At 39.8% G+C, this 24,029-nt stretch overlaps 1 protein-coding gene across 1 annotated transcript in view; it reads left to right on the top strand.

Moving 5' to 3' along the window:
- The first annotated feature begins 561 nt into the window (after positions 1 to 561).
- PPM1L (protein phosphatase, Mg2+/Mn2+ dependent 1L) overlaps positions 562 to 24,029 on the top strand; it is a 289,314-nt gene continuing 265,846 nt past the window's right edge. The window contains exon 1 of the mRNA XM_019440469.2: positions 562 to 1,697. Coding sequence (XP_019296014.1) covers positions 1,299 to 1,697 — 399 coding nt within the window. The 5' untranslated portion in view covers positions 562 to 1,298. The remainder of the gene's footprint in view (positions 1,698 to 24,029) is intronic.

Genomic DNA, 24,029 nt, shown 5'->3' with positions numbered 1-24,029 from the left:
CATCTTGAGGAGGCTTGTAGGCCTCAGGCTCGCTCTCTGCCTCTCGTGAGATCCGGGCAGGCCTCTGTCACAGAACCCAATGGTCGGATCCTCTCCGCCCCGCTTTGCGAGCCTGGAGAAGTGCGTCCCTTCTCGCTTGCCTTATGCCTGGCGAGGCGGGGACCACACTACCGTGCTGCCTGCCGGAGGGGGGAACGCTCACGTGCGGCACTCTGCTTTCCAGCCGGTGACAGTAGCTCCCGAGAAAACCAACGTTCAGACTACCCGAATCAGTATTATTTTGTCCTGGGAGCCCGCACAGGAGGGCGGAAAGAACAGCTACTCGAGTTGGGCAGTGGACGCGCCCCTCTTCTCCCCCTCGGTTCGCCTGAACCGCCCGGAGCTGCAAGCGCGCCAGTCGCGGCGGAGCTTCCTCAGCCTTTGACAGCTCCGCGCGAGCACCACGGGCCTGGAGTCCCAGCTCCAGGGGCGGGACGGGGCGGGGCGAGAGCGCGAGGGGCGGGGCGAGCGCGAGTCGGGGCCAGAGGAGGGAGCGCGCGAGCGGAGCCGAGTGGTGCCGAGCGGAGAAGGGAGGTTCTGGGGAGAGGCAGGCAGAGCCCGCCGGCCGCCTGCGGCTCAGCGCGGATTGTGCTGCGTCGCCCGGCTCAGCGTACCCCCGCCTCTGCCCAGGCTTCCGCAAAACTTTTATTCTCTGGGGCTCCCCGGGGTGTCTGAAGGAATCGGAGCGCTCGGCCGGCTCTACGCTCCCCTGTCGCGGCGACTGAGGGGACGTGCATCCCTTGCCCGCTGGGCTCTCGTGCCCCGCGCCTCACCTGCTGCTGATCCGCTCCTCAGAGCGGCGAGGGGGCACCCGCGGAGAGGCCGCGCGGGCGCCAGCGCCCCCGAATTCTCCCGCCCACCGCGGTGGACTCGCCCGGCGCAACTTTAACTTGATTCCTTTAGCCCAGCCCGGGCACCAGCTGCTGCTGCTTTGCTCCCACCGCTGCCGTCTCTGCCGCCGCCTCACAAAGGGGCGCGGGAAGGGAGGCGGCGCGGTCCGCGGGCACAGGCGCCGGTGCGCAAGGCGCGGGCCTCCGTGCCGCCGAGGCCGGGAGACAAAAGGGAAACTGCCTCTGTTCGCCGTGCGGGCTGGGAGCAGCCAGCTCGTCCGCCTTCTGCCCGGCTCCGCGAGCCTCCTCCCCCCACCCCCGGCTGCTGCTCCGCCTCCCTCCCCGCGGGCTGTCCCCGCAGTGCTCCGGGACCCGGCGAGCCTTCGGGGCGCGCGTCGCTGCTGGTGGTTGGGGCTGTAGCGATAATAAATGATAGAGGATACAATGACTTTGCTGTCTCTGCTGGGTCGCATCATGCGCTACTTCTTGCTGAGACCCGAGACGCTCTTCCTGCTGTGCATCAGCTTGGCACTGTGGAGTTACTTCTTCCACACGGACGAGGTGAAGACCATCGTCAAGTCCAGCCGGGACGCGGTGAAGATGGTGAAGGGCAAGGTGGCGGAGATCATGCAGAATGATCGGCTCGGGGGGCTCGACGTGCTGGAGGCCGAGTTTTCCAAGACCTGGGAGTTTAAGAGCCACAACGTGGCCGTGTATTCCATCCAGGGCCGGAGAGACCACATGGAGGACCGATTCGAAGTTCTTACGGACCTAGCCAACAAGACGCACCCGTCCATCTTCGGGATCTTTGACGGACATGGGGGCGAGGTAGGAGTTCTCTGGGGTTTTGTTTGAGTGAGTGTGTGTAAACAGGATGTGTGCGTAGTAGGGTAAGAACTGGGTGCGAGGGGCGTGGTGATGACCTGGTGCGGGGCTGGACAAAGACATTAGATCCAAATGTGGCTCAAGTTGCTAAAAAATAGTGCTGGCTCCAGACCTCTTGGGATTCGGTGGCCAATTTGGGGGACGGAGGGTCACCCATAACCTATTTTGTGCCTCATAATTTATGAGGTTTCCCAGGATCAGAACCCAGCAAATGACTGTGCTAGTTTTGGGGGGGAGAGTTTATGGTTTCTACAGGGAACTTTGGCCCAGGGCCTCAGCGCCCCTGTTCTAGGGTTTGAGGCCAAGCTTAGGCATAAAGAAGGAAGAAAATATCTTTGATTCTCTTAGGGAAAAGAGACCAAATCTGCAGAGCCGAGTCAGTGAGGGCTCAGTGAAGATGAAGGAAGCTGTGACTCCTTCCCATTGCATTCTCCTAGAGGAGGAACCCGAGGGGCACCTCTGCGCTTCTTCCCAACTCCCATTAACTTTGCAAGTGCAATCGGGCCAGTTGACAGCAGCGCCTCGCTGGTCGTCTGCTTTTAGCTGGATCGTGGCGCAGGACCGAGAAGCCTCTGGCCTTTGCAGAGGTGGCAATGCCTGCAGAGGCGGCGGCTGCCCAGATCTCGCCCCTGAGTCCTGGTCAGCGTGGGCGCGCAGACGTCTCCCTCCTTCTAAACTCCGTTATTTGGTGTTCATCTGGGAGCAAGAGATGATGTTGGAGGCCGGTTCAGGTCCCTCTGCCGCATTTCTGCGGCACCTTGATTGCGCGCCGGGGCTCATATTTCCTGGAGGTCGGGCGGGCGAGGGTTGGCTCTGGTCCTCCGGCATCTGCTCAGGGGAAGTGAGTGGCAAATGTGGCTCCAGCGCCGTTCTCTCAAGCGCACCAGGCCAGCCACACCATCTCTCTCAATTGGCAGTTTGTAAGAGTTTCAATGCTGTAGTTTTTTATTTTTTTGCAGCATACTTTCTTACTCATATTCCCCCAGTCCCCATCGCCACCCTTATTTCATTAACACCTCACCCCACCTCCCGTGCTCTGTGCTGGCATCCAACTTTCCCTCCAACTCTCTTCTTGGTCCTTCTGGTCTCTGGTGAGCTGTAGGGGAAGTCTGGATGTCATTCTGTTTCACGAATTGCTTGTGTTTTGGCCTTTGTTTTGCTCAATTGGTTATCTAATTTGCATTCTGTCTTTGATACAAAGTCATTTCACCCACCACACTCTGTTAATCTTTCCGAGATAGTGTACCCATCTACCTTAAACCAACTTTGCCAGGAAAGACAAACTTAGTGGGAAAATTTCTTTGGTAGAACTGAGATCAGATTTTGCTATTTTCCATCCACCCTAGCTCTATGTTCTGTCTTTCAAAATGAAGGATTCTTACTGGTTGTAATTTTGTAGCTTCTCGTGTAGTGTGGGGTTCTATTTCCCTTGGTCACATAATAGGTGAAAAATATGAAATTAATTGAGGGAACAGGTGCTGTGTGCCTGGGAAGACACATACCTGAATGATAATGTTGCCAATATAATGACTGAATTGTTTTCTTGGTTTGATCAGAATGCCTATGTTTTCATTGTATATGCCTAGACCATTGTAAATCATTTAATAAAGCTTATATTTATTATATATTTTTAAATTAAAATTGGCAGCTGATAATCTGCTTCTGGTCTTAGAAAGCACAGTTTTATTTTTAATTTAAAGTTCTGGATGTAATATTAGTGTTGTGAAACTTTGGGTTGTGCTTGCCTGGGTGTGCTGTATTGGCATGTTTTGATCCTGCACGTGCAAGTGAATGAGTATTTAAAATTTTCTGTTAAGTTGATATTCTAAAATCTGAAAATCGCAGACCTAAACAGATTTCAGGTTGAAAAATTTCCAGTACTATCTTCTGGTAAACGTATCATCCAGAAAAGGGACATGATAAATGTTTTTATTTAAATAGAAGCATTTTACATGTATAGGTACTCTCCTTAAAAATAGAGTAATCATTCTATCTATAACCTCTTATAGTATGTAGCCAGTTCATTCATTTTGACTTCGTTTTAGGGCAAAATAAGAAAAGTGATATAAAAGGTAGTTATTTAGTTGTTGGAATGTGATAATAACAAATAATATTAGGTGATTTCTCTCTTGCTTTTTTTTTCATTCAAGGAAAAGCCCCATCTAATTGTCATCTTTTGTGTTGTTTAGCTCCTTTAACATTCACCAGAGGAGGGTGCCACTGTTTGATTTTGGTATAGATGATAGTTGTCTCCTTTCAGAAAAGAGGAAGATTTTTCTGAACTCCCTATTATTTATATATGTTATGTGAGAAGATAAATGAGGACTTTAATTTTATTTCTAATAATTCAAACTAATAAGATGGGCTATAAAAAATGAGGGCCCATCTGTGATGATACTGCTTTTTAAATTTCATAGAAAAGACCTAAGTCACCTTGTATATGTACATTTCATCCCATTTTTTAGATGAGATGTTTGTTGATGGGCTTAAGATGTGACCTTTGTAAGGCAAGTTCAAGGCCTTCATTTTGGTGATTTTTATATTAAACTGCTGGACAAATTAGTTTGCATATTTGCCTAGATAGATAGCACACTAGGGATACAAAGGTGAATGAGACATGATTCCTATCCTCACAAAGTTTCAGTGTAGAGAGATAGATCTGTAACCAAAAATTACAGTTGGAGCATGCTTAGGGTATTATGGGAACACTGAGGAAAAGCATTTAAATCAGACTGAGAGGTGGGAGGCCCAGGGAAAGACACTTTGAAGGCATTATTTACTTTAAGTTAAAAGCACAGGCTTTGGTTTGAGATCTTGCTTTGAATCTCTGCTCTGCCTTATACTGGCTGTGATCATGGACAAGTTGCTTAGTCAACTTTATCTGGGAATTTTCAGTCTGAAAAATAGGGATAATAATGCATGTAAGGTAGAACTCCATCAGTTGTATTATACCCTGTCTAGAGAAATACTGAATGGAGAAAATGATGTGGAAAAAGAAAGCTTAGAGACCAAGAAGTCTGCATTGTTAGGGCAACAATATCTTAGGAAGAGAGAGTCTTCATATGAAAGCCACAATTTCGATCACTAGAAAGGCATATGTTAGATATGGATAATTTATTAGGTATCCCCCAAACTCTCTCTTTGTTCTAACTTGTGGTAAACTGGTTATTAATTCAGGATTTCAGGTATATTAGCATTGGGAAACCAGCGTCCAGGTTTCCAGGGCAAATTTTCTGATTAGTGAAAAGGAATATTCTCTGTGATTAATTAGTAAGTTGGTATTCTGATTTACACTTCAGCCTCTTAGCATGCGTTGGTTCTCTGGAGTCTACTCAATTGTGTATTTTTGACAAAGATATATCTCTGGACTTATGCTGAGGACCAGACTCTGGAGAGCTATGACTTCTACATGGATGACATCTTAGAGAGCCTGTCTCAGTGGTCATACAGGCCAGCTTCCTCACTTGATGCCATTGTGCCCTTGAAACATTCTAACCATGATACTGTGGGTGGATGGTTGGTTCTGAGTGTGTGTGTGTGTGTGTGTGTGTGTGTGTGTGTGTGTCTAAAGCTATGGCAGTGATTGTTTTTCTGTATAACAAAATATTTACAAAGATTAAAACATTGAAAAGGTAAAAAAATAGCTCAACTTATACCAACTGATGTGGAAAGGTTATTTTTATAGATTTTTTTTAAAGCTCGTTTATTTTAAGGGTTGGGGGGAGCACAAGGGGGGAGGGGCAAAGAGAGGAGAGAGAGAATTCCAAGCAGGCTCCATTGTGCTGTCAGCTCAGAGCCAGATGCGGGACTTGATCTCATGAACCGTGAGATCATGACCTGACCCAAAACCAAGAGTTGGACACTTAACTGACTGAACCACCCAGGTGCCCCTGATATGGAAAGGTTATTTTTAAAATTAAAAAAATAATGTTTATCAAGAAAAAATTTTGTGTGTGTGTGTGTGTGTGTGTGTGTGTGTGTGTGTGCTTATCTGCATTTTTTATCTATAGGCAAAAGGTGTTTTTGTTTGTGTTTTTGTTTTTGTTTTTTTTTGTTGACTTGTTTTACTTTTTACATTATGCAGAAGAAATAGCACCAATCCTTTGAGGCAGCTGTTCATGGCTGAAACCTCTCTGGAAAAACAGATTGTTATGTGTTCCATCATTACTGTATTAAAGGTCGTATATCATTGTATCATACAGTTGACACACAGCTTGGCCAGTGGTTAAGCTTAGAGCACCACACTTCACATCAGAGAAGCTGTACTTGAGATGCTTTTCTGGGGGGGTAGTCTTCAGGCTCCTCACTTCTCAGAAGTGAGGAGGAGAAACTGCTTATAGAAGGTTGCCTGTAGGATATATATAGTCTAGTTCTTTAGACCAATGGTTCTTAACTTTTCTTGAGTTATGCTTTGTGGATGTTGTAAAACTACAGACATATCCCCAAGAAGAATGGACACATGCATCAGGTTTTGTTTATAATTTTAAAGATAAGCGAATGCATGAAGCCTCTGGATTTTAGGTTAGTCTAGATAGAATAAAATCTGTTTCTAATAAATCTAGACCTGCAGGGAGCTGTGTACCTGGACCCCTTCCTTGGCCTGATTGTTGTTTTTTCCATTATTTGCATTTATTGACTTGTGTGCTGTCGTTTGCCTGTGAGGGTTGTTTTGAGGAATGGTTGTCCAAAGTTCTCCAACAAATCAACTGCAAATATGTCCTTGAGGACTTTGTTTGTGCATTATGAGGACCAAGGGAAAGACAGTTCTCTGACAGCTTTTTGTTTTTATCTTAAGGGTATTGAATCATGTGACTGGCTCTCCCTGTGTTTGTTGGCTACTAGAAATGTTAGATATGAACCTTTGACCTGCCTCTAACAAATATGCAGAATCTTATAGAAGACATTAATTTGGCATATGAACCTCACTCCCAGGACAGCTTATCTTTCCTACATTCAGTTTTCCTTTGTTTTATTTTTTTCTTTCTCCTCTCAGATATGTCATTTTATCTTGTTGTGGCATATATATTTATGTAAGTTTCATTGGATCCTTTCTGAAATAAGATATAGCTCTGAATTATTAAATTAGGAGTGGCACGATGAATGATCTGCTTTTCAGACATTATAACTGCTCTTAGTAAATGTTGAGTTCCCACATTAGTGAGGTACAGGAGGCCTGTGGATTTAGTGTGGACAAATGCCTTATGATTTAAGAGAAAATTCAGATTACTTTGGTTTAAAATGACACATTGACATTTCTGCCAAAAAGCAGGGGTAGTTTCCTTCTTAGTCAGCCTCTCTCTTGTGCCAAGGGGCCTCCGTGTAGGTGAATGCAAGATCATGACTGCTGACCTCGATGCATCTTCTGAACAGATTGTTTAGAAATTCAGTTCAATTAAACTGACATTTTCTATATAGTCTGACATATGTGGAAAACAATGTTATGTTCTCTGTGTTGCCTAAAGATGAATCAGTGCATTCTCTGCCCTCAGGGAACATTCCATCTACTTGGAGAGATGAGCTTCTTCATAGCAGAGCTACAAGGTACAGTTGGGCTACCTATAAGAGGTGATGGCCTGACTAAGGGAGCGTGAGGAGTCTTGGGTAATTTTGAAGAGAAGTTGACATTTGATTATGTCCTAGCATTTCATTAGACAGAGATTAGGAGGGAGGATGAGAAGATGACTTTACAGGTTGAAGAAAAAATAAAATGACACAGAGGAAGTAAAAAGCAGGCACAGTTGGAAAAAAGGCAGGTAGCCCATGTGTTTAGAGCAGGATTTCCCCAACTGCTATCATTCTATAAGCCTATTCATTATTTTTTTCATTTTTGAGTACCTTCTGTGTTTTGATATAGTCAATATTATTTTTTAGATTGACTATTTTTTTTAGTCAAGTAAATTTATTTAAAAAATAAACTTCCTATTAGCACTGTTGAGTAGAAAATCATTAAATGAAGTTCTTAGCCTCCAGTCTGCTAAGAAGCTGTCTCCATTGTGATGAAGTGGAATGATTTTTAGATGGTTCTTCTCCTAGTCTCTGGTTGCCTCTAGAGTCCCTCTATCCCCCTCTCCTTGCTTTTTGTAAGCAGAAAGGTGGCTTTTAAAATTTAATTGTTGGCCATAGTAAGAAGAAAGGCAGGCTGCTTACTCCCTTCCCAGGTGGAAGGTATCTCTAGTGATGCCACTCCTCAAAGAATTCTGGTTTGGAACTCTTTCCACTGTGACTTATGTGACAGATAAGATTTCATGTGTAACATACATTCATGGGGAACCCAGACTTATGGTCAGTTCCCAGTGGTGTAGCAGAAATCCCACCCCGCTTTCTGATGCAGGTAAATGAGAAGACATTAGAGTAATAAATTTGAATCCTTTCTAGCTTAGTTTAAAAAGTAAATAATTCACAAGTTTTGATACTTGAGTCATTATTGGTCACAAAAGCAAGCTCAAAGGCACAGAGAACAGATTGGTGATTGCCAGAGGCAGGAGTGAGGCACGGGCAAAATGGATGAAAAGAGTCAAAAGGTATACAATTCTAGTTGTAAAATAAAAATAAGTGATGGCGATGTAATGTACAGCATGGTGACTAGAGTTATTGCTATTGTGTTGCATATTTGAAAGTTGCTAAGAGAGTAAGCCTTAAAACTTTTCATCACAAGAAAAAAAATTCTTTAACCATGTGTGGTAATGGATGTTAACTAGGCTTATTGTGGTGATCATTTCTCAATACAGACAAATTTTGAGCCCTTGTTGGATACCTGAAACTAACATAATGTTGTATGTCAACTGTACCTCAGTAACAAAAATCCTTGCAAAAACTAAAAAAAGTAATATTTTTATTTTGAGTGCTAATATTTGAAATTAAAACAACATTTTTTAAAACTTTTATTTTAGAGAGAGAGAGAGAGAGCGAGCGTGCACAGGGGAGGGGTAGAGGGAGAGGGAAAGAGAATCTCAAGTAGCTTCCATGCCCGGTGCCCAGCATGGAGCCTGACATAGGGATGCATCCCACAACCCTGGGACCATGACCTGAGCCGAAATTAAAGGTTGGACACTCAACCAACTGAGCCACCCAGGTGCCCCTAGTATTTGATTGTTCATAATTTCTGTTTTGAACTTTACCCACTTCAGTAATGTATTTTTGTGGTTTAACTTTTATTATCATTTGAATAATCCTATTTAGTAGATATGTCTTAGCAAGTTAAACATATTTAAAAATAAATTAACTTTAAAATTATAAAAGTAATGTGACTATGTGATAGATAGTATGGAAAAGAAAAAAAGTCACTCAAAACCCCATTCTCTTGTCACATCCACTATTAGGATTTTGGTGTATTACTTGCTTATCGTTTTTTATATGCATTTTAAATATAATTTTACATTGTTATAGTGTTGTACGTTTGGTTTTTAAATCTTGGCTTTTTTCCCACTTTTTATAAGCCTATAAACACAAAGTCATTTTCCTCCATATTTCTTTTTTTTTTTTTTAATTTTTTAATGTTTATTTATTTTTGAGAGAGACAGAGACAGAGTGTGAGTGGGAAAGGGACAGAGAGAGAGGGAGATACAAAATCCCAAGCAGGCTCCAGGCTCTGAGCTGTCAGCACAGAGCCTGATGCAGGCTCAGACTCATGACCCATGAGATCATGACCTGAGCCGAAGTCGGATGCTTAACCAACTGAGCCACCCAGGCACCCCTCCATAATTCTTTATTATATTCCTAATGTGTTTCTTAGCAATAGATTAATATTATACTGAATGGTTGGCTGTTTGATAAATCACTCAATAGCTTTCTTCCTGGTATACATTTAGGTTCCTCTAACTTTTCACCTTTGTAAATGACATTGTAATAATAATAATAATTTTTATATATTTTTATAATTATAATAATTTTGTGCTTCTACTGTAGTTTGTGCAGGTGTTTCTACTGTAGAAATCTACTGTAGGTGGATTTCCAGAAGTAGAGTTTCTGGATCAGAGGATAAATAAAGAAACCACCGTTATTGGTAATAATAATAATAATAATAATGGCTGACATTTATTGAATATGTTTAATATGCCAGGCAGTGTTTTAAGGTACTTTATATATATTATCTGATTTTAATTATCATAACAGTGTTTGAGGTAGGTACTATATATCTCCATTTATATATGTAGAAATTAAGGTACTGAGAAGTTAAGTAATTTATCCACAGTCTCTTGTAGCTCGTGGGTGGTGAAACTAGAGTTTGAAAGTGGGATTCAGATTTGGAGCTATCTGTCTCCAAACCCTATGCTTTCAGCTTCTGGTTTAAATTCCACGAATCTCATAATTTCGACAGTGAAGTGTGGATAGCATTGTTAGATGGACATTGCCTGGTCTTCTCAGGTCGCTCAGTAGGACTTGGAGTTTCTCATTTGATTCTGACAGTTGTGTCCCTGTGGCATGTGGTATTGTTCTTGGAAACTCTATGCTGGAAATCTCAGTAGGTAGATCTATTTACCTAAGGAAGTCCTGCAGTTAAAAAAAAATTGGGCTTAGAAGTTAGAGCAGATGCTGACTCGCAAGCAGCCATTCTCATCCACTCCCCTTCTTTGCTGCCAGAATCTCTGTCCCACTGCAGAGAATCTCTAACACTTCTGCCTGTTAGCTCATGAAAGGCTTGCATAGAAGTTATGGTGGCATCAACATAGCCATTTGCAAAAATGATTTAGGTTTTATTTTACTTTAAAGTACTAAAGGCTTGATTTTAGAATAAATGTGGTGTGTATGTGTTTGCATTATTTCTTTTTATACTGAAGCGGTGTGTTTTTTTTTTTTTTTTTAGAACTAAAATAATTTCCTAATCTGTAAACAATTGTTAATTTAATTAAAAAGTTTTTAAAATTTATTTTTGAGAGAGGGAAAAAAAAGCAGGAATGGGGAGGGGCAGAAAGAGAGTGGGACAGAAGATCTGAAGCGGTCTCTGCACTGACAGCAGAGAGCCTGATAAAGGGTGTGAACTCAGGAACGGTGAAATCATGACCTGAGCTGAAGTTGGGTGCTTAACCGACTGAGCCAGTAGGTGCCCCAATTTAATTCTTGTTAAGATTTTATTAAAAAAAAAATTTTTTTTTAACGTTTATTTATTTTTGAGACAGAGAGAGACAGAGCATGAACGGGGGAGGGACAGAGAGAGAGGGAGATACAGATTCGGAAGCAGGCTCCAGGCTCTGAGCCATCAGCCCAGAGCCCGACGCGGGGCTCGAACTCACAGACTGCGAGATCATGACCTGAGCTGAAGTCGGATGCTTAACCAACTGAGCCACCCAGGCACCCCAGGATTTTATTTTTTAAGTAATCTCTGCATCTGACATGGGGCTTGAACTCATAACCCTGAGATCAGGAGTTGTATGCTTTACCGACTGAGCCAGCCAGATTTGACAACTGCTAAATTAACAGTTATTTAATTTTAAATAGCAAAATATTATTTTTTTCATTTGTTTACAATATTGTGTTGGTATGTTTAGTTTGAATAGATGATAGTCATGTGTTTCCATTCTAGAAGGCTACCTAATACATTAGCCAACGTTAACTTTTAGCCAACGTTAAGTTAAGCCCAAGCTTTGGTGATGGCTAGTTATAATCTGTTTTTAATAAGAATCTTCAAAGGTAAAGTTTAAAACAAAGGAAGCCATCATTTAAAAAAATAGTTGATGGCATTATAGTACCATTTGTAGCTTTCTTTTATAATTATAGGCCTCTCTACAAAGCACTTTAAGTAAATATTTGTGTAGAGAAAATTGGGCATATTGATAAATTGATATACTTTCAATAAACTTGAAATCTGTGCTAGGAAAAGCTGTGCTTAAAAAGTGAAGGTATAATAATTTACATCTGAGAAGCAAATCTGAAAATTTTGATCACTTGGTCTTTCTGGAGAGTATTTTTTTCCCTTTCTCTGTTTAATGAGAATAGGACCCAATTTAATGGAACCTTAGCTGCCTCCAGCTTGTCTAGAATGAGGGAAGGTTCTGGTAGTTGAGTCTGTTAAAAATGAGACTTACTTACTTTTCTCCATTCCTAGAAGACAAGGGAGTTCTTGTCTGCTACTGGGCACAGAGCCCCTGAAGGTAAGTCTGGGCTACTGCAAATAATTACATAAAATGTTCATTGTACAATGATACCAGATAGAGACACGCTATTTCTAATGTAGAAAAGAACTGTCTGCTCCCAAGCTAGGCACAATCACTTGGTAAGGGTGCCTTTTTCTAATTTGTACAGAAGTGGAAGGCACCATAGCAATAGTCTGTATTTCTGAGACTCACATTCTTTACCATACCATCCATCATTATCGCACTCCTTGTTCTGCTCCCGTATTGAGCAGCTGACAGATAATCTATTGGTCTTAGTTGCTAAACCAAAGACCAGTTATCCATTTCACATCATGTTGTCAAACCTTATGACTTCCCTGGAGAAGTGCACACTTATTTGCATTTGCTTTTCAAGATGAATATTCCAGGCTTTAGTCATTGTAAATGTGAGTGGGGATTTAATGGCCTGTAGCAATACATCTTAAATATTTCAAATTGTATTTTTAATAGAACAGTCTATATTCAGCACTACTCTTGGACAATAAGGTTTTTCATCTAAAAACATTTAAAAAAAATATTCTTTTAGTTATAGAATTGCCATATGGCAAAAACTGTTTTATTCTGATAAGTATATACCATTTCTTTCTAACCTAGTAAGTGCTTTCAAATTTCTTTTAATTAAATAACTTAACTTTCAGTTTAATTAGTCACTGGACATTTTCTGGCCAAATAAGTCTCTTACTGACCCTTGTATTTTCTAGAAATTGAGACATAGTAGAATTTTTGGTCATACTATTTACCTTTTTGCTGCCTAGAATAATAAGGTGAATTTGCTGTAACAACTGGTTTGCATAGGTATATGATAAATATGATTGACCCAGAATTTGGGATTAAGAAGTTTCAGCTTCCCTTTTATTTAAACTTAGAGGTTTCCTACATTTCTGTTTAGAAAGAAGATACATTTTCTCTTTAGATAGGCCTGGCAGGGATCTTGAATTGTCATATAATTCAAATATAGTGCCTAAGGCTTCACAGCTACATGAATAATCTATTTTTAAATACTTTCATCAAGGAGATTCCATACTGTCCCTGGAGAATTTTTTTTTTTTTCTATAGTCCTTTCTCTCAGGAAATTCGTTATATATGAACTAATTCCCTTTGGTTTAAACTTATTTCTTAGTCTGCCCTTAACAGAGATATAGTAGAATTCAGTTGTTGCCATTTGTAAGTCAATAAGATTATGGTAATCAAAAATCTTCTTCCCCTCATGTTAAATAAGTACATCAAATTATAGGAGAAACACTCATCACAAAGAAAGGAGACATAAGGTAATTTCTACCAAAGACAGAATAGTTTCCAAATGATCAATAATATCTCCTTTTTGTAAGGAGCTGTTTTGGCAATAAAGGAAATGTCCTTTCCCTTTATTTTTACAGATTGGTTAGTTTTGTCTTTTTATGTCCATTGTCAGAGGCTTAGGCTATAGGTGGAGTAAATTTTGTTAGCTAGGAAGAAGGGGAATGGGAATCGTTGTTGGGTAGCCTTGGGGAGGGGGTTCAGAGAACATGGCCTGGAACATTTCTTGTCTGCACATTAGCAAACTCGTTGGAAAATGTTGCTGTAAAGTATATAACATTGACAAGAGGGAAAAAAGAAAGCTTTAGAAGACTTGATAAAAGGGTAAGCCATCTTATTTTTGGATTGGCTTAGAGGTGACTTTACCTGGGAGCTGAAGTATAAATTTGGTATTTTAGGGCCCCAACAAGTTTTAGGAAACTATTAGTAGGTAGTTTTTTTTTAATTCAGATTTTCTGTCTGTTCTGTATATACTGGCAACAAAGAAGGGCTTGAGTGTTTGGAGAACAACAAGGTGCTTTTTGCTGTGATACATGACTGTGTGTTCAGTACAGGTAAGTCTACTAATGAGTGTGGAAATATCACAGCAGTTCTTTTGTTGGCTACCCATTTCTCTTTTACTATCTTCCTGTTTTAGACAATGAATTTCTTCAAATGCAGTAGGATTTTTGTCTCTTAATTATTAGGAATCATAAGTTTTGTTATTATGTTTAAAAATATTCTGATCTACTCCAGGCCAGAGAGAAGAGATTCCTGGGAGGGCTGAAATTTGTGTACACATTTTGCAGGGGGACAGCCTAGCAGTGGTCTGGTCTCCAGTGAGAGGGGAGGGTGTTAAAGTCTTCTGATGTTTCTGGAGGCCAAAATGAATGCATTTGGAGTAAATTCTGTATGTGAGGATGAAGTGCTCATCCTGCTGCTGCTGCTATAAATTGATTACGATGAGGCCATCTTTTCATTATGTCTTCCTGACTGTTTATTACTAGTCTATAGAAATGCTGACTGACTAAACTTCCTATTTAGTTTTAGTAGCTTTTCTGGTGATTCATTCTCTCTACTTTGTTTTTTTCTTTTAAAAGATATGCAATCATATTGTCTACAAATAATATAATTTTGTCTCCTGCTTCCTAAATTGTTATACTTTTTTTTGTTTGTTTCCTGCCTCATTGCATTAACTAGAACAGAACAATGTTCTGTAATACTCATGATAGTGAGTGTTCTTATGTTCCTATATTTGAGATTATTTAAAAAGTTTGAGATCAGGGAAATGTGAAATGGCTTCAGTTTATGGATAATAGGGCTAAAGTTTCTTTACTGAAAGATGAAATCCAAAGGTAAAGTAAGAGCCAAAGAAGAAAGGATATTCAAGGTATGGTAATCAAGAGAATTCATGACCACGAGGATGGACTAGAACTTGGTATAGATGTGTTGCTGAAAACTAACGTGCATTGAGTACATGCAGGGGAGAGCCCTGTCTTTTCTTCTTTGGGTAAAAATTATCATCACTAGATCCATCTCATGGGAATGTCCCAGAAAGCATTAGTCTGAACGATAAGCACAATATCTATTGTACAAGATACTGATTGTGCAGGTTGTGAAGACCTAGCAAGATACACACAGGAATCTCTTCCCCTGGTTCTAGAGTAGTGGGAAGTCTGGAGCCATCTTGCCCTTGCAATTCTGCTGGTTTTGGTGAAGGTTGTCCTTATTTTATCTGGGATTTCCTGTGCAGAAAATCCTTGCCCTGTTTCTATTATCTGTCTTGTAAGGAAACTGCAGCTGCTTACAGATTTTCATACTGAGTGGGGTTAGGTTGTATTAGTGTACAGAGACAAAATCTTAATGTAAGATCCCTCAGATTGCCCATAAAGAAGAGTGTTTGTGATTTCCACCTCTTATTCTGTAGAGATATATGTAATTATAAATGTATAACTACATATCCAAAGTAATTAATAGTACAGAAAAAGTGTGTGCATGTAAAATATAGGAATGTATAGTTATAAATATGTAACCACATATCGCAAATAATGTATAGTACAGAATAAAGTGTGTGCATATGAAATATAGTTTTATAGTGTTTTATTTTTATTTATTTATTTATTTATAAAAATTTATTTATTTATTTTGAGAGAGAGAGAGTGAGCATGAGTGGGAGAGGGGCAGAGAGATAGGGAGAGAGAGAGTCCCAAGCAGGCTCCATGCTGTCAGTGCAGAGCCTGACATGGGGCTTGATCTCACAAACCTTGAGATCATGACCTGAGACAAAATCAGGAGTTGGATGCTTAACCAGCTGAGCCACCCAGCCACCCTTATAGTGTTTTAAATAAGAAAAGAGTTTCTGGGAATGTCAGCTGGTGCAGCCACTCTGGAAAACAGTATGGAGGTTCCTCAAAAAACTAAAAATAGAACTACCTTACGACCCAGCAATTGCACTACCAGGTATTTATCCAAGGGATACAGGTGTGCTGTTTCAAAGGGATACATGCACCCCAGTGTTTATAGCAGCACTATCAACAATAGCCAAAGTATGGAAAGAGCCCAAATGTTCATCGATGGGTGAATGGATAAAGAAGGTGTGGTGTATATATACAATGGAGTATTACTCAGCAATCAAAAAGAATGAAATCTTGTCATTTGCAACTACATGGATGGAACTAGAGGGTGTTATGCTAAGTGAAATTAGTCAGAGAAAGATAAATACCATATGACTTCACATATGAGGACTTTAAGAGACAAAACAGATGAACATAAGGGAAGGGAAACAAAAATAGTATAAAAACAAGGAGGGGGACAAAGCATAAGAGACTCATGAATATGGAGAACAAACAGAGTGTTACTGGAGGGGTTGTGGGAGGGAGGATGGGCCAAATGGGTAAGGGGCATTAAGGAATCTCCTCCTGAAATCATTGTTGCACTGTATGCTAACTAATTTGGATGTAAATTAAAAAAAAATTTAAATTAAAAATGTCAAAAAAAAAAAACATTAAAAAAAAGAAAAGAGTTTCTTGGGTTTGTGTAAATTTGTGAATGGTGCTGTTTCACTGTACCTTCTGAAAGATAATAGAATAAGAAATTGAAGAATATTTTGACATTTTCAGCTGATGACAGGAACTTTTTACTTCTTTTAAAGAGCATTTCGTATATTTCTGTATGTGATCACTTTGAAAAATTTAGTTTGTTAAAGTTTTAAAGCTACAAAACAGAATAAACGTGGCTTTTGGAGTTAGGAGTAAGATTAATTTATCGTGATTATTTTTAAAGTCAATTTTAGAAAGATAATTATAATGCCATATTGAGAGCTTTATTTTTAATCTAAGTGCCAGCCATATCTTTGACACCAGATGGGAATATGGAGATGGGCACTCAGCCCGGTAATTTATGCTCATAAATACATACAAAAAGTTTACACTTGCTGTTTCTTTCTTGCCTGTGGCTTGAGACCCTGGGGAATTTTATATTCCAGTGATTTCAGAAGAGAGACCAATCGGGGATTCTGACCTTTCCTATTTTCCTGGCATCCCTCCTGTGTACCTGATAAGGTGCCTGTAGGTCTAAACTGTTTTTGATAAATGTCTGGTCATAGGTTTGTCTAAGAGTGAGAGTCTTTGAGCAGCAAAGAATTCTTGGAAAGGAAGCTTGTATTTTTAATACTATCTACGAGATCCAAGTGGCTGTTGCTGAAGAAATTACATGGGTAGAGAACTGAGAAGCTGACGGTGGCCAGAGAAGTTCTCTGTACCTTCCTATTAGAGCCACATACAGATGGAAGTTGTTTATCCCCAAAGGATTATGTAATGCAAACAGTTTTAGACGTGAAAGAGTACAGGCAGGCATGTACTTTGGAAATATTGCTTAAGAGGGAATTCTGTGATGAAGAGAACATCTAGTAAAAAATAGGATGACAGTAGATGTTCCCAGATGATATACCCACTTTACCAGAGAGAAGCCCTCATCCCCAGCCTTCATGGTGACTTTATGTTATGGGGATTAGGACATCCACTTTCTTCAGTGTTAAAAATTGATCATTGTTACAATATTATTATCTGATACAGAGTCCATATTCAGATTTTGCCAGATGTTTCAACTGTTTTTAAAAATAACTGAGGTATGATTGGCATAAAATAAGCTACATATATTTAATATACATATAATTTGATCAGTTCTGTATATATTTGTGAAACCATCACCACTATCAAGATAATGAACACAGCCAACACTGTCCAAGGTTTCTTTATGCCCTTTGGTAATACCTTCCTTCTGTCTTTCTCTAGTCCCTCCCTCCATCCCTAGGCAACCATTAATCTGCTTTCTGTCACTATAGACTTAGTTTGCATTTTGTAAAATTTTACATAAATGGAAATGTAGAGCATGTACTCCTTTTTTGTTTTCTGGCTTTTTCCCCCACTCAGCATAATCATTTTGAAATCCATCTATGTTGTTGCATCTATCAATGGTTCATTCATTTTTATCACTTGATATTGTATTGTATGTATATACCAAAGCTTGTTTATCTGTTCACTTATTGTTGGACATTTGAGTTGCTTTCAGTTTTTGACTGTGAACATTCATGTACAAGTCTTTGTATGGACATATGCTTTCATGTCTCTTGGGTAAATAACCTAGGAGTAGAATTGCTGGATAATATGGTAGGTGTGTGTTAACTTAAAAAAAAAAAAAAAAAAAAAAAAAACCACACCCAAAACTGCTAAACCACTTTCCAAAGTGGTTGTATTATTTTACATTTCCATCAGTGATGTATGAGAGTTCTAGTTGCTCCATATCCTTGCCAGTCTTTTTAATTTTAATCATTCTAGTAGATGTGAAGTGGTTTCTTACTGTGGTTTTAGTTTGCATTTTACTAATGACTAATGACACTGAATATCTTTTTTATGTACTTTTTGGAAGACGGCCTTCTTTTAAAAATATTGAAGAAGAATGGCTGTCAAATCTTGGTTTTCCAGTAAAATCTGAGTTTTGTCTTTCCCTGTATGATGTAAGCGAACGAAAAAGAGAGGCAAGAGGTATAGGAGTGATACTTTCTACTGAAAGGAGAGGGGCTCATAAGTACAGCCTAGAAATGAGAGGTATTGAGAGGTTGCACAAAGTAACCAATAAATCAAGTGAAACAAGGAGAGCAGAAGAGAAGGGTTAGGGCCTGTCACCACTAAAGACAGTTTGTATTATCAGAGTCTTTAATTTTCTTGTATTCCAGATAAAAAAATCTGAATGAGACTTCTCTTAGAAAAGTGCATTTGAAAGCATGGACTGTAGACCCTTCTTCTGCTTTCTTCTGACTCACTCATTTCCTTTTAACTCCTGACACCTATTTTGAATGTGTTTTTTGTTTTTGTTTTTTAAGGTCTGCAGGGATCTCATAACCATGTATGATGACCTGTTTTCAGCCCTTAGAGTTTTCTGTAGTTTCTTGCTTTCTTCACCTCTGTCTTCTTGAGACTCATGGTTTTTTTTTGTTTTTTTTTTTAATAAAAAATTTTTTTAATGTTTATTTTTGAGAGAGAGAGAGAGAGAGAGACAGAGCACAAGCAGGGGAGGGGCAGACAGAGAGGGGGACACAGAATCTGAAGCAGGCTTCAGGCTCTGAGCTGCCAGCACAGAGCCTGACGTGGGGCCTGAACTCAGGAACTGTGAGATCATGACCTGAGCTGAAGTTGGATGCTCAACCGACTGAGCCACCCAGGTCAAGACTCATCTTCTTCACCTTGGTGACAACACTTGCATTTTTTGCTCCATGCTGGTTTTTTTTGTTTGTACCAGCAGCTTCCATGAAGTCAGCCATCCAACCTGAGCATAGGGCTTTCCTTCCCATGTTGAGATCATGTCTTTCCAGGCTGACTTAATATTTTCTTTCTGGATGTTACCTCAATAAATAACCTGTCTGAAACCATATTTGCCTTTTGTGTCCTTAGATTAATTTCCTTCCCAGATTTGTACCTTCCTCTCATGGTGCTGTCATTCTCCCAGTCTCCCACTCTTGAAACTACTTTATCATCTTTGCTTCTTCCCTCCTCATTGTGAAACTTTATATAATACCTGTCATCCCTGTTTCCATCTTCATAGTCTTACGGCCACCATGCTAATTCAGCCTTTCATCACTTCCTGCTGGGATTGTGACGGTGGCTTCTGAACTGATCACTTAGTCTCTAGTCCCTCTTCTGTCCACCCTACTCACTGATGTCTCTGATAGATGAATCTTCTCAACTCACTGGGTTGTACATTGTTTATTTTTTTTAAAAAGTCTGTGATTTATACCAACCATGATTTATTTCTTTGAAATTTGTTTGTTGTTTTGGTTCCCCTAATGGTATCCCTGACTACTTTATCTTACTCAACCTTATTTTCTGTGGTTCCTGTACACAAAACTCTGAGATACAGCAAAAATGGTCTATTATTCCCTGAATACCCAATGGATACATATACCCACTGCTGCTACGTTGTCCACTCTATTCCATTCTCGGAGAGATTTCTCATTCTTCTTTCCATACCTGTTGTCTTGTCCTAATTTCAAGGCTCCCCTCAATTTCCAGCTCTTCCATGAATTCTTGCTTGGTCGTGTCAACTTTAAGTAATCATTCCTTCCTTTGAACTTATCGTCTGTGACAGGCAATTGAACATTTTGTGTTATTGTTCATTTTCAAGGTACTTCTTCTCTCCAACCAGAGTTCAGCTTCCTTGAGTTTCATACCTCTGATGAGTTCCTGTGGTGTGCTTGAACTGTCCCAGATGCTTGCATCTTAATGATAACAATGCCTATCAGTATTTCTGTGAAGAATGATGCCTAAAACATCAAGTTGTATGATTGCATTTTTGATCTCTTAAGTGTGTTGAAAACCAAAGGGCTCTGCTCATTCTGGCTTTTGAGTGCATGCAACATGTCAGATGCTTTCATTGATTCTCTGTCACTGAATCCTCATGATTTTTTGAGGCAGTTGTCATCCCATTTTACAGTTGGGGAAACTGAAGCTCAGACTATTGTGTGCCCAGGGTTACACAACTGCTAAGTGGCAGAGCTGGGATTAAAATATTTCCCATGTCTGCCTGATTCCAAAGCCCTCTTCTTCTCTGTAGCACACTGCCTTTTGTGGGGCTGGTTTGGCAAGGCATTCCTATGGGGGTCATCTCTGAGGTATCTAACACTTTAGATTATCTGTAATAAATGTTTCAAGTACATGGGAATGGAATCAAGTTGAGGAGATAAAGTAATTTATTTATACCACTCACTTGCATTTACTCTCTTTGTTTCTTTTATCAACTTTCATGGCTTATGAGGTATAGAGTCTGTCCAGAAGCCCTTTGAATAAAGACCAAGGGAAACACAAATTAAGTATGTAGAATTCTGCAGGATAGCCTAGGCAAGTGGTTTTCATCTGTTTGACAGGCAACTCTATTTCTGGTTGTAAGGCAGGAATTGTGGGAAAGTAGGCTGCTCTCAAGGAAAGTAGGCAACATTTTCAGATTTAACTCAGTGTAACCTTCAAAAGGTAGTTCACTTATTTGGTTAGTGGTGTTATGGATTATAGGATTTTAGTCATGCCTCAGTTTTCAAATGCAAGTACCAAAGAACACTTCCTAGAGCTCACTTGAAAAAAGTTCCATCTATAGCTTCCCTCCCAAAAGCATCATGCAGAATAATATTGTACATAGTATTTAGTGAGTATCAAAGAGTGGGGAGATATAAATGAACAATTTCAGCTGCCTGGGGGTGGAAACAGTGATTCATAGACTTAAGATTTAGAACTCAAATATTCTTGGTTTGTACTCAATGAAGAGCGGCATCAATAAATTTTATGAACAGAAAACAGTTTACTGATAGTATGTGAATACTTTAGAAACGGAAGGAAATCATCAACCTTATTTTATTTTATGTAATGTCATCAAAATATATTTGTTTCCTCTATTATACTAATTTTTGAGTTAAATGGCATATTTAGAAAATATCCAACATGTGGAGTTTATAGAGTTCTCATGTACAAAATGGACATTTTCTACTTTGGGGAGCTTTATGGATCATATTGAAAGCCATAGTAACTCAGTTCTTAACAGTGAACACCATTAGCTACCTCTGGCTCAGCTCCTCCAACCTTGGGAAACAGAAGCTGCTTTGTGGGTTTTTTTTCCCCCCCACTCATGCAGTTATCACTAATCATCATTTCAGAGAAAGTTGAGGTCTCAGGATGAAAACATATTTCCTCAAGCATTAGATTAAATTCCCCATTGGCAGTATTGAATCTGAGTGGAAAAACATTTTTACTTTCTTGAAATTGGGTAAAAGTTATGGCTATGAATGTTTAGGCTAGCATTATGCCTATCTTGACTCTTCAGTTCTTGTATGCCTATTTTCAGATATACTATATTACCTCAGTGTTTTATCCAGAGTGGGTACCCCATAAATGTTTCTTAAATTAATCATTGAGTATTTATTTGTCTTTTGTGACTAGCTTATTTGACTTAGCAAAATGTTCTCAAGATTCATCCATGTTGTAGAATGCAATAAGATTTCCTTCCCTTTTTAAAAAAAAATTATTTTTATTAAAAATTTTTTAAATGTTTATTTTTGAGAGAGAGGGGCAGTCCATGAATGGGGGTAAGGGCAGAGAGAGAGGGAGACACAGAATCCAAAGCAGGCCCCAGGCTCCATGCTGTCAGCACAGAGCCTGATGTGGGGCTCGAACTCACGAACCGCGAGATCATGGCCTGAGCTGAAGTCAGACACTCAACTGACTGAGCCACCCAGGCGCCCCAATGTTTATTTATTTATGAGAGAGAGAGACAGAGTGCAAGCGTGGGAGGGGCAGAGAGAGAGGGAGACACAGAATCCGAAACAGGCTTCAGGCTCTGAGCCATCAGCACAGAGCCTGACGCAGGTCTGGAACCCACCGACCGTGAGATCATGACCTAAGTTGGCCGAAGTTGGATGCCCAACTGACTGAGCCACCCAGATGCCCCAGATTTCCTACCCTTTTAAGGCTGAGTAATATTCTGTTGTGTGTTATGTACATTTTGTTTATCCAGTTATCTGTCATTGGATGTTTGGGTTGCTTCCATCTCTTGGCTATCATGAATACTGCTGCTATGAACACAGGTGTGTAAAGACCTCTTCGTGATCTTGCTTTCAGTTCTTTGGGATATATACCTAGAAGTGAGATGGCTGGATCATATGATAGTTCTATTTTTAACTTTTTGAGGAAGTACCATGCTATTTTCCTTAGTGGTTGCCCTATTTTACACTCAGCAACAGTGCATAAGGGTTCCTTCTTCTCTACATACTTGCCAAAACTTATTATTTTCTGTTTTTTAAATAGTAGCCATCCTAATCGGTGTGAAGTGACATCTTGTGATTTTGATTTGAATTTCTGTAATGATTAAGGAAGTTGAGTATATTTTCATGTACTTGTTGGCCATTTGTGTATCATCTTCATGGAGATGTCTATTCAAGTCTTTTGCCCATTTTTTTAGCCAGGTTATTTGTTTTTGTTGCTGTTGTTGAGGTTTGGCAGTTCTTCATATTCTAGATATTAACCCCTTACCAGATGTTAGGATTTGCAAATAATTTTCTTGCATTTCTAAAAATATTTTCGTAACTTTTTATATTGATATAATTTCAGACTTACAGAAAAGTTGCGAAACTAGTAGGAGAAACTCCCATATACCCTTTGTTCAGAGTTATTGTGTTGTTTTGTTTTTTTTTTCAGGAACACCTGGATTTCTTGACACTTTGTTGAGCCCTCTAAACAGAATGAATTACTTGCAGCTGTGGGAGATGTAAAAGTATAAACATGGTCCCTGTTTGAGTATGTAAAACAAATAAAGATGTTTATAAAGCAACCAGTACAGATGAGAATCATACAAATAAGAACAAAAGTGAGAGGGGGCCAAAGTAAGAATAATTTGAGTTATTAGAATTGGAGACCTGTCCCAATGTTTTTCAACATGGGATGATTTTTCTCTCCTAGAGGACTTTTTGTAATGTTTGGAGACAAACTGTCACAACTGCAGCTAGCATGGGAGAAGTTGTAATACTGGTGTCTAGTGTGTAGAAACCAAAGCTACTGCTAAACATCCTACAATGCACAGGACAGTCCCATACAGCAAAGAATTATCCAGTCCAAATGTCTGTAGTGCCAAGGCAGAGAAACCATGCCCTATCCTGGGGAAGCAGACTTTGCAGAAAACCTATCTTGAGGACTTTAAGGGCTTTGGGCCTGGAAATTCTCTCAAACACATCCAAAACACTTGAATGACACAGTGAAGTCTCTGCCTGGTAAGATAATAAGGTATGAAAAAATATTTTCTTCTCTTTTTTGGTGCATAACCCATAATAAGAGGGCTTAGTTGCTCTCTGCTTACTATGAATTTTCTGCAGTAAACTGGCGAAAAATGCTTTCCCTGGTTTTATTTTGTATTGCAGTTTCTTATAGCTAACATATTCTTGTTATTGCATTCTTTTTTTTTTTTTGCCACTTTCTGCTGTAAAACAAAACAAAACAAAACAAAACCCAAACAAAAAAAAAAAAAAACCCAAAACCATGTAAACTCTGAAAAAAGCAAACAGTATTATACGAAAGATCCCGAAGCTTAGAGGAAGCCAGCAGAGGTGTTGGGAGAATGTGCTTTAGAAGGCTTCCTTTCAATCCTCTGTTCCCTGCAGAGAAGCGAGGTGTCAGTTCTGTTTTATCACTAAGTCCAGTAAGCCAGGAGGAGAATGAAAGTAGCATGGGCTTTGATATCCTGTAGACCTAGATTTGAATCCAGGCCCATTCTATACTAGGTGTCTGACCTTGGGCAAGTATATAATTTACTCGTGTACTCTGAACTCAGTACAGAGTACTTCTCTGCCAGGGGGTAATATCTG

The sequence above is a fragment of the Panthera pardus genome, unplaced genomic scaffold (genome assembly GCF_024362965.1).
Source record: "Panthera pardus isolate Hobbes unplaced genomic scaffold, ASM2436296v1 HiC_scaffold_16, whole genome shotgun sequence".
In the NCBI taxonomy this organism is placed as follows: Eukaryota; Metazoa; Chordata; class Mammalia; order Carnivora; family Felidae; genus Panthera; species Panthera pardus.
Note: the sequence above shows the minus strand (reverse complement) of the source record. Positions and strands in the feature narration are given on the sequence as shown.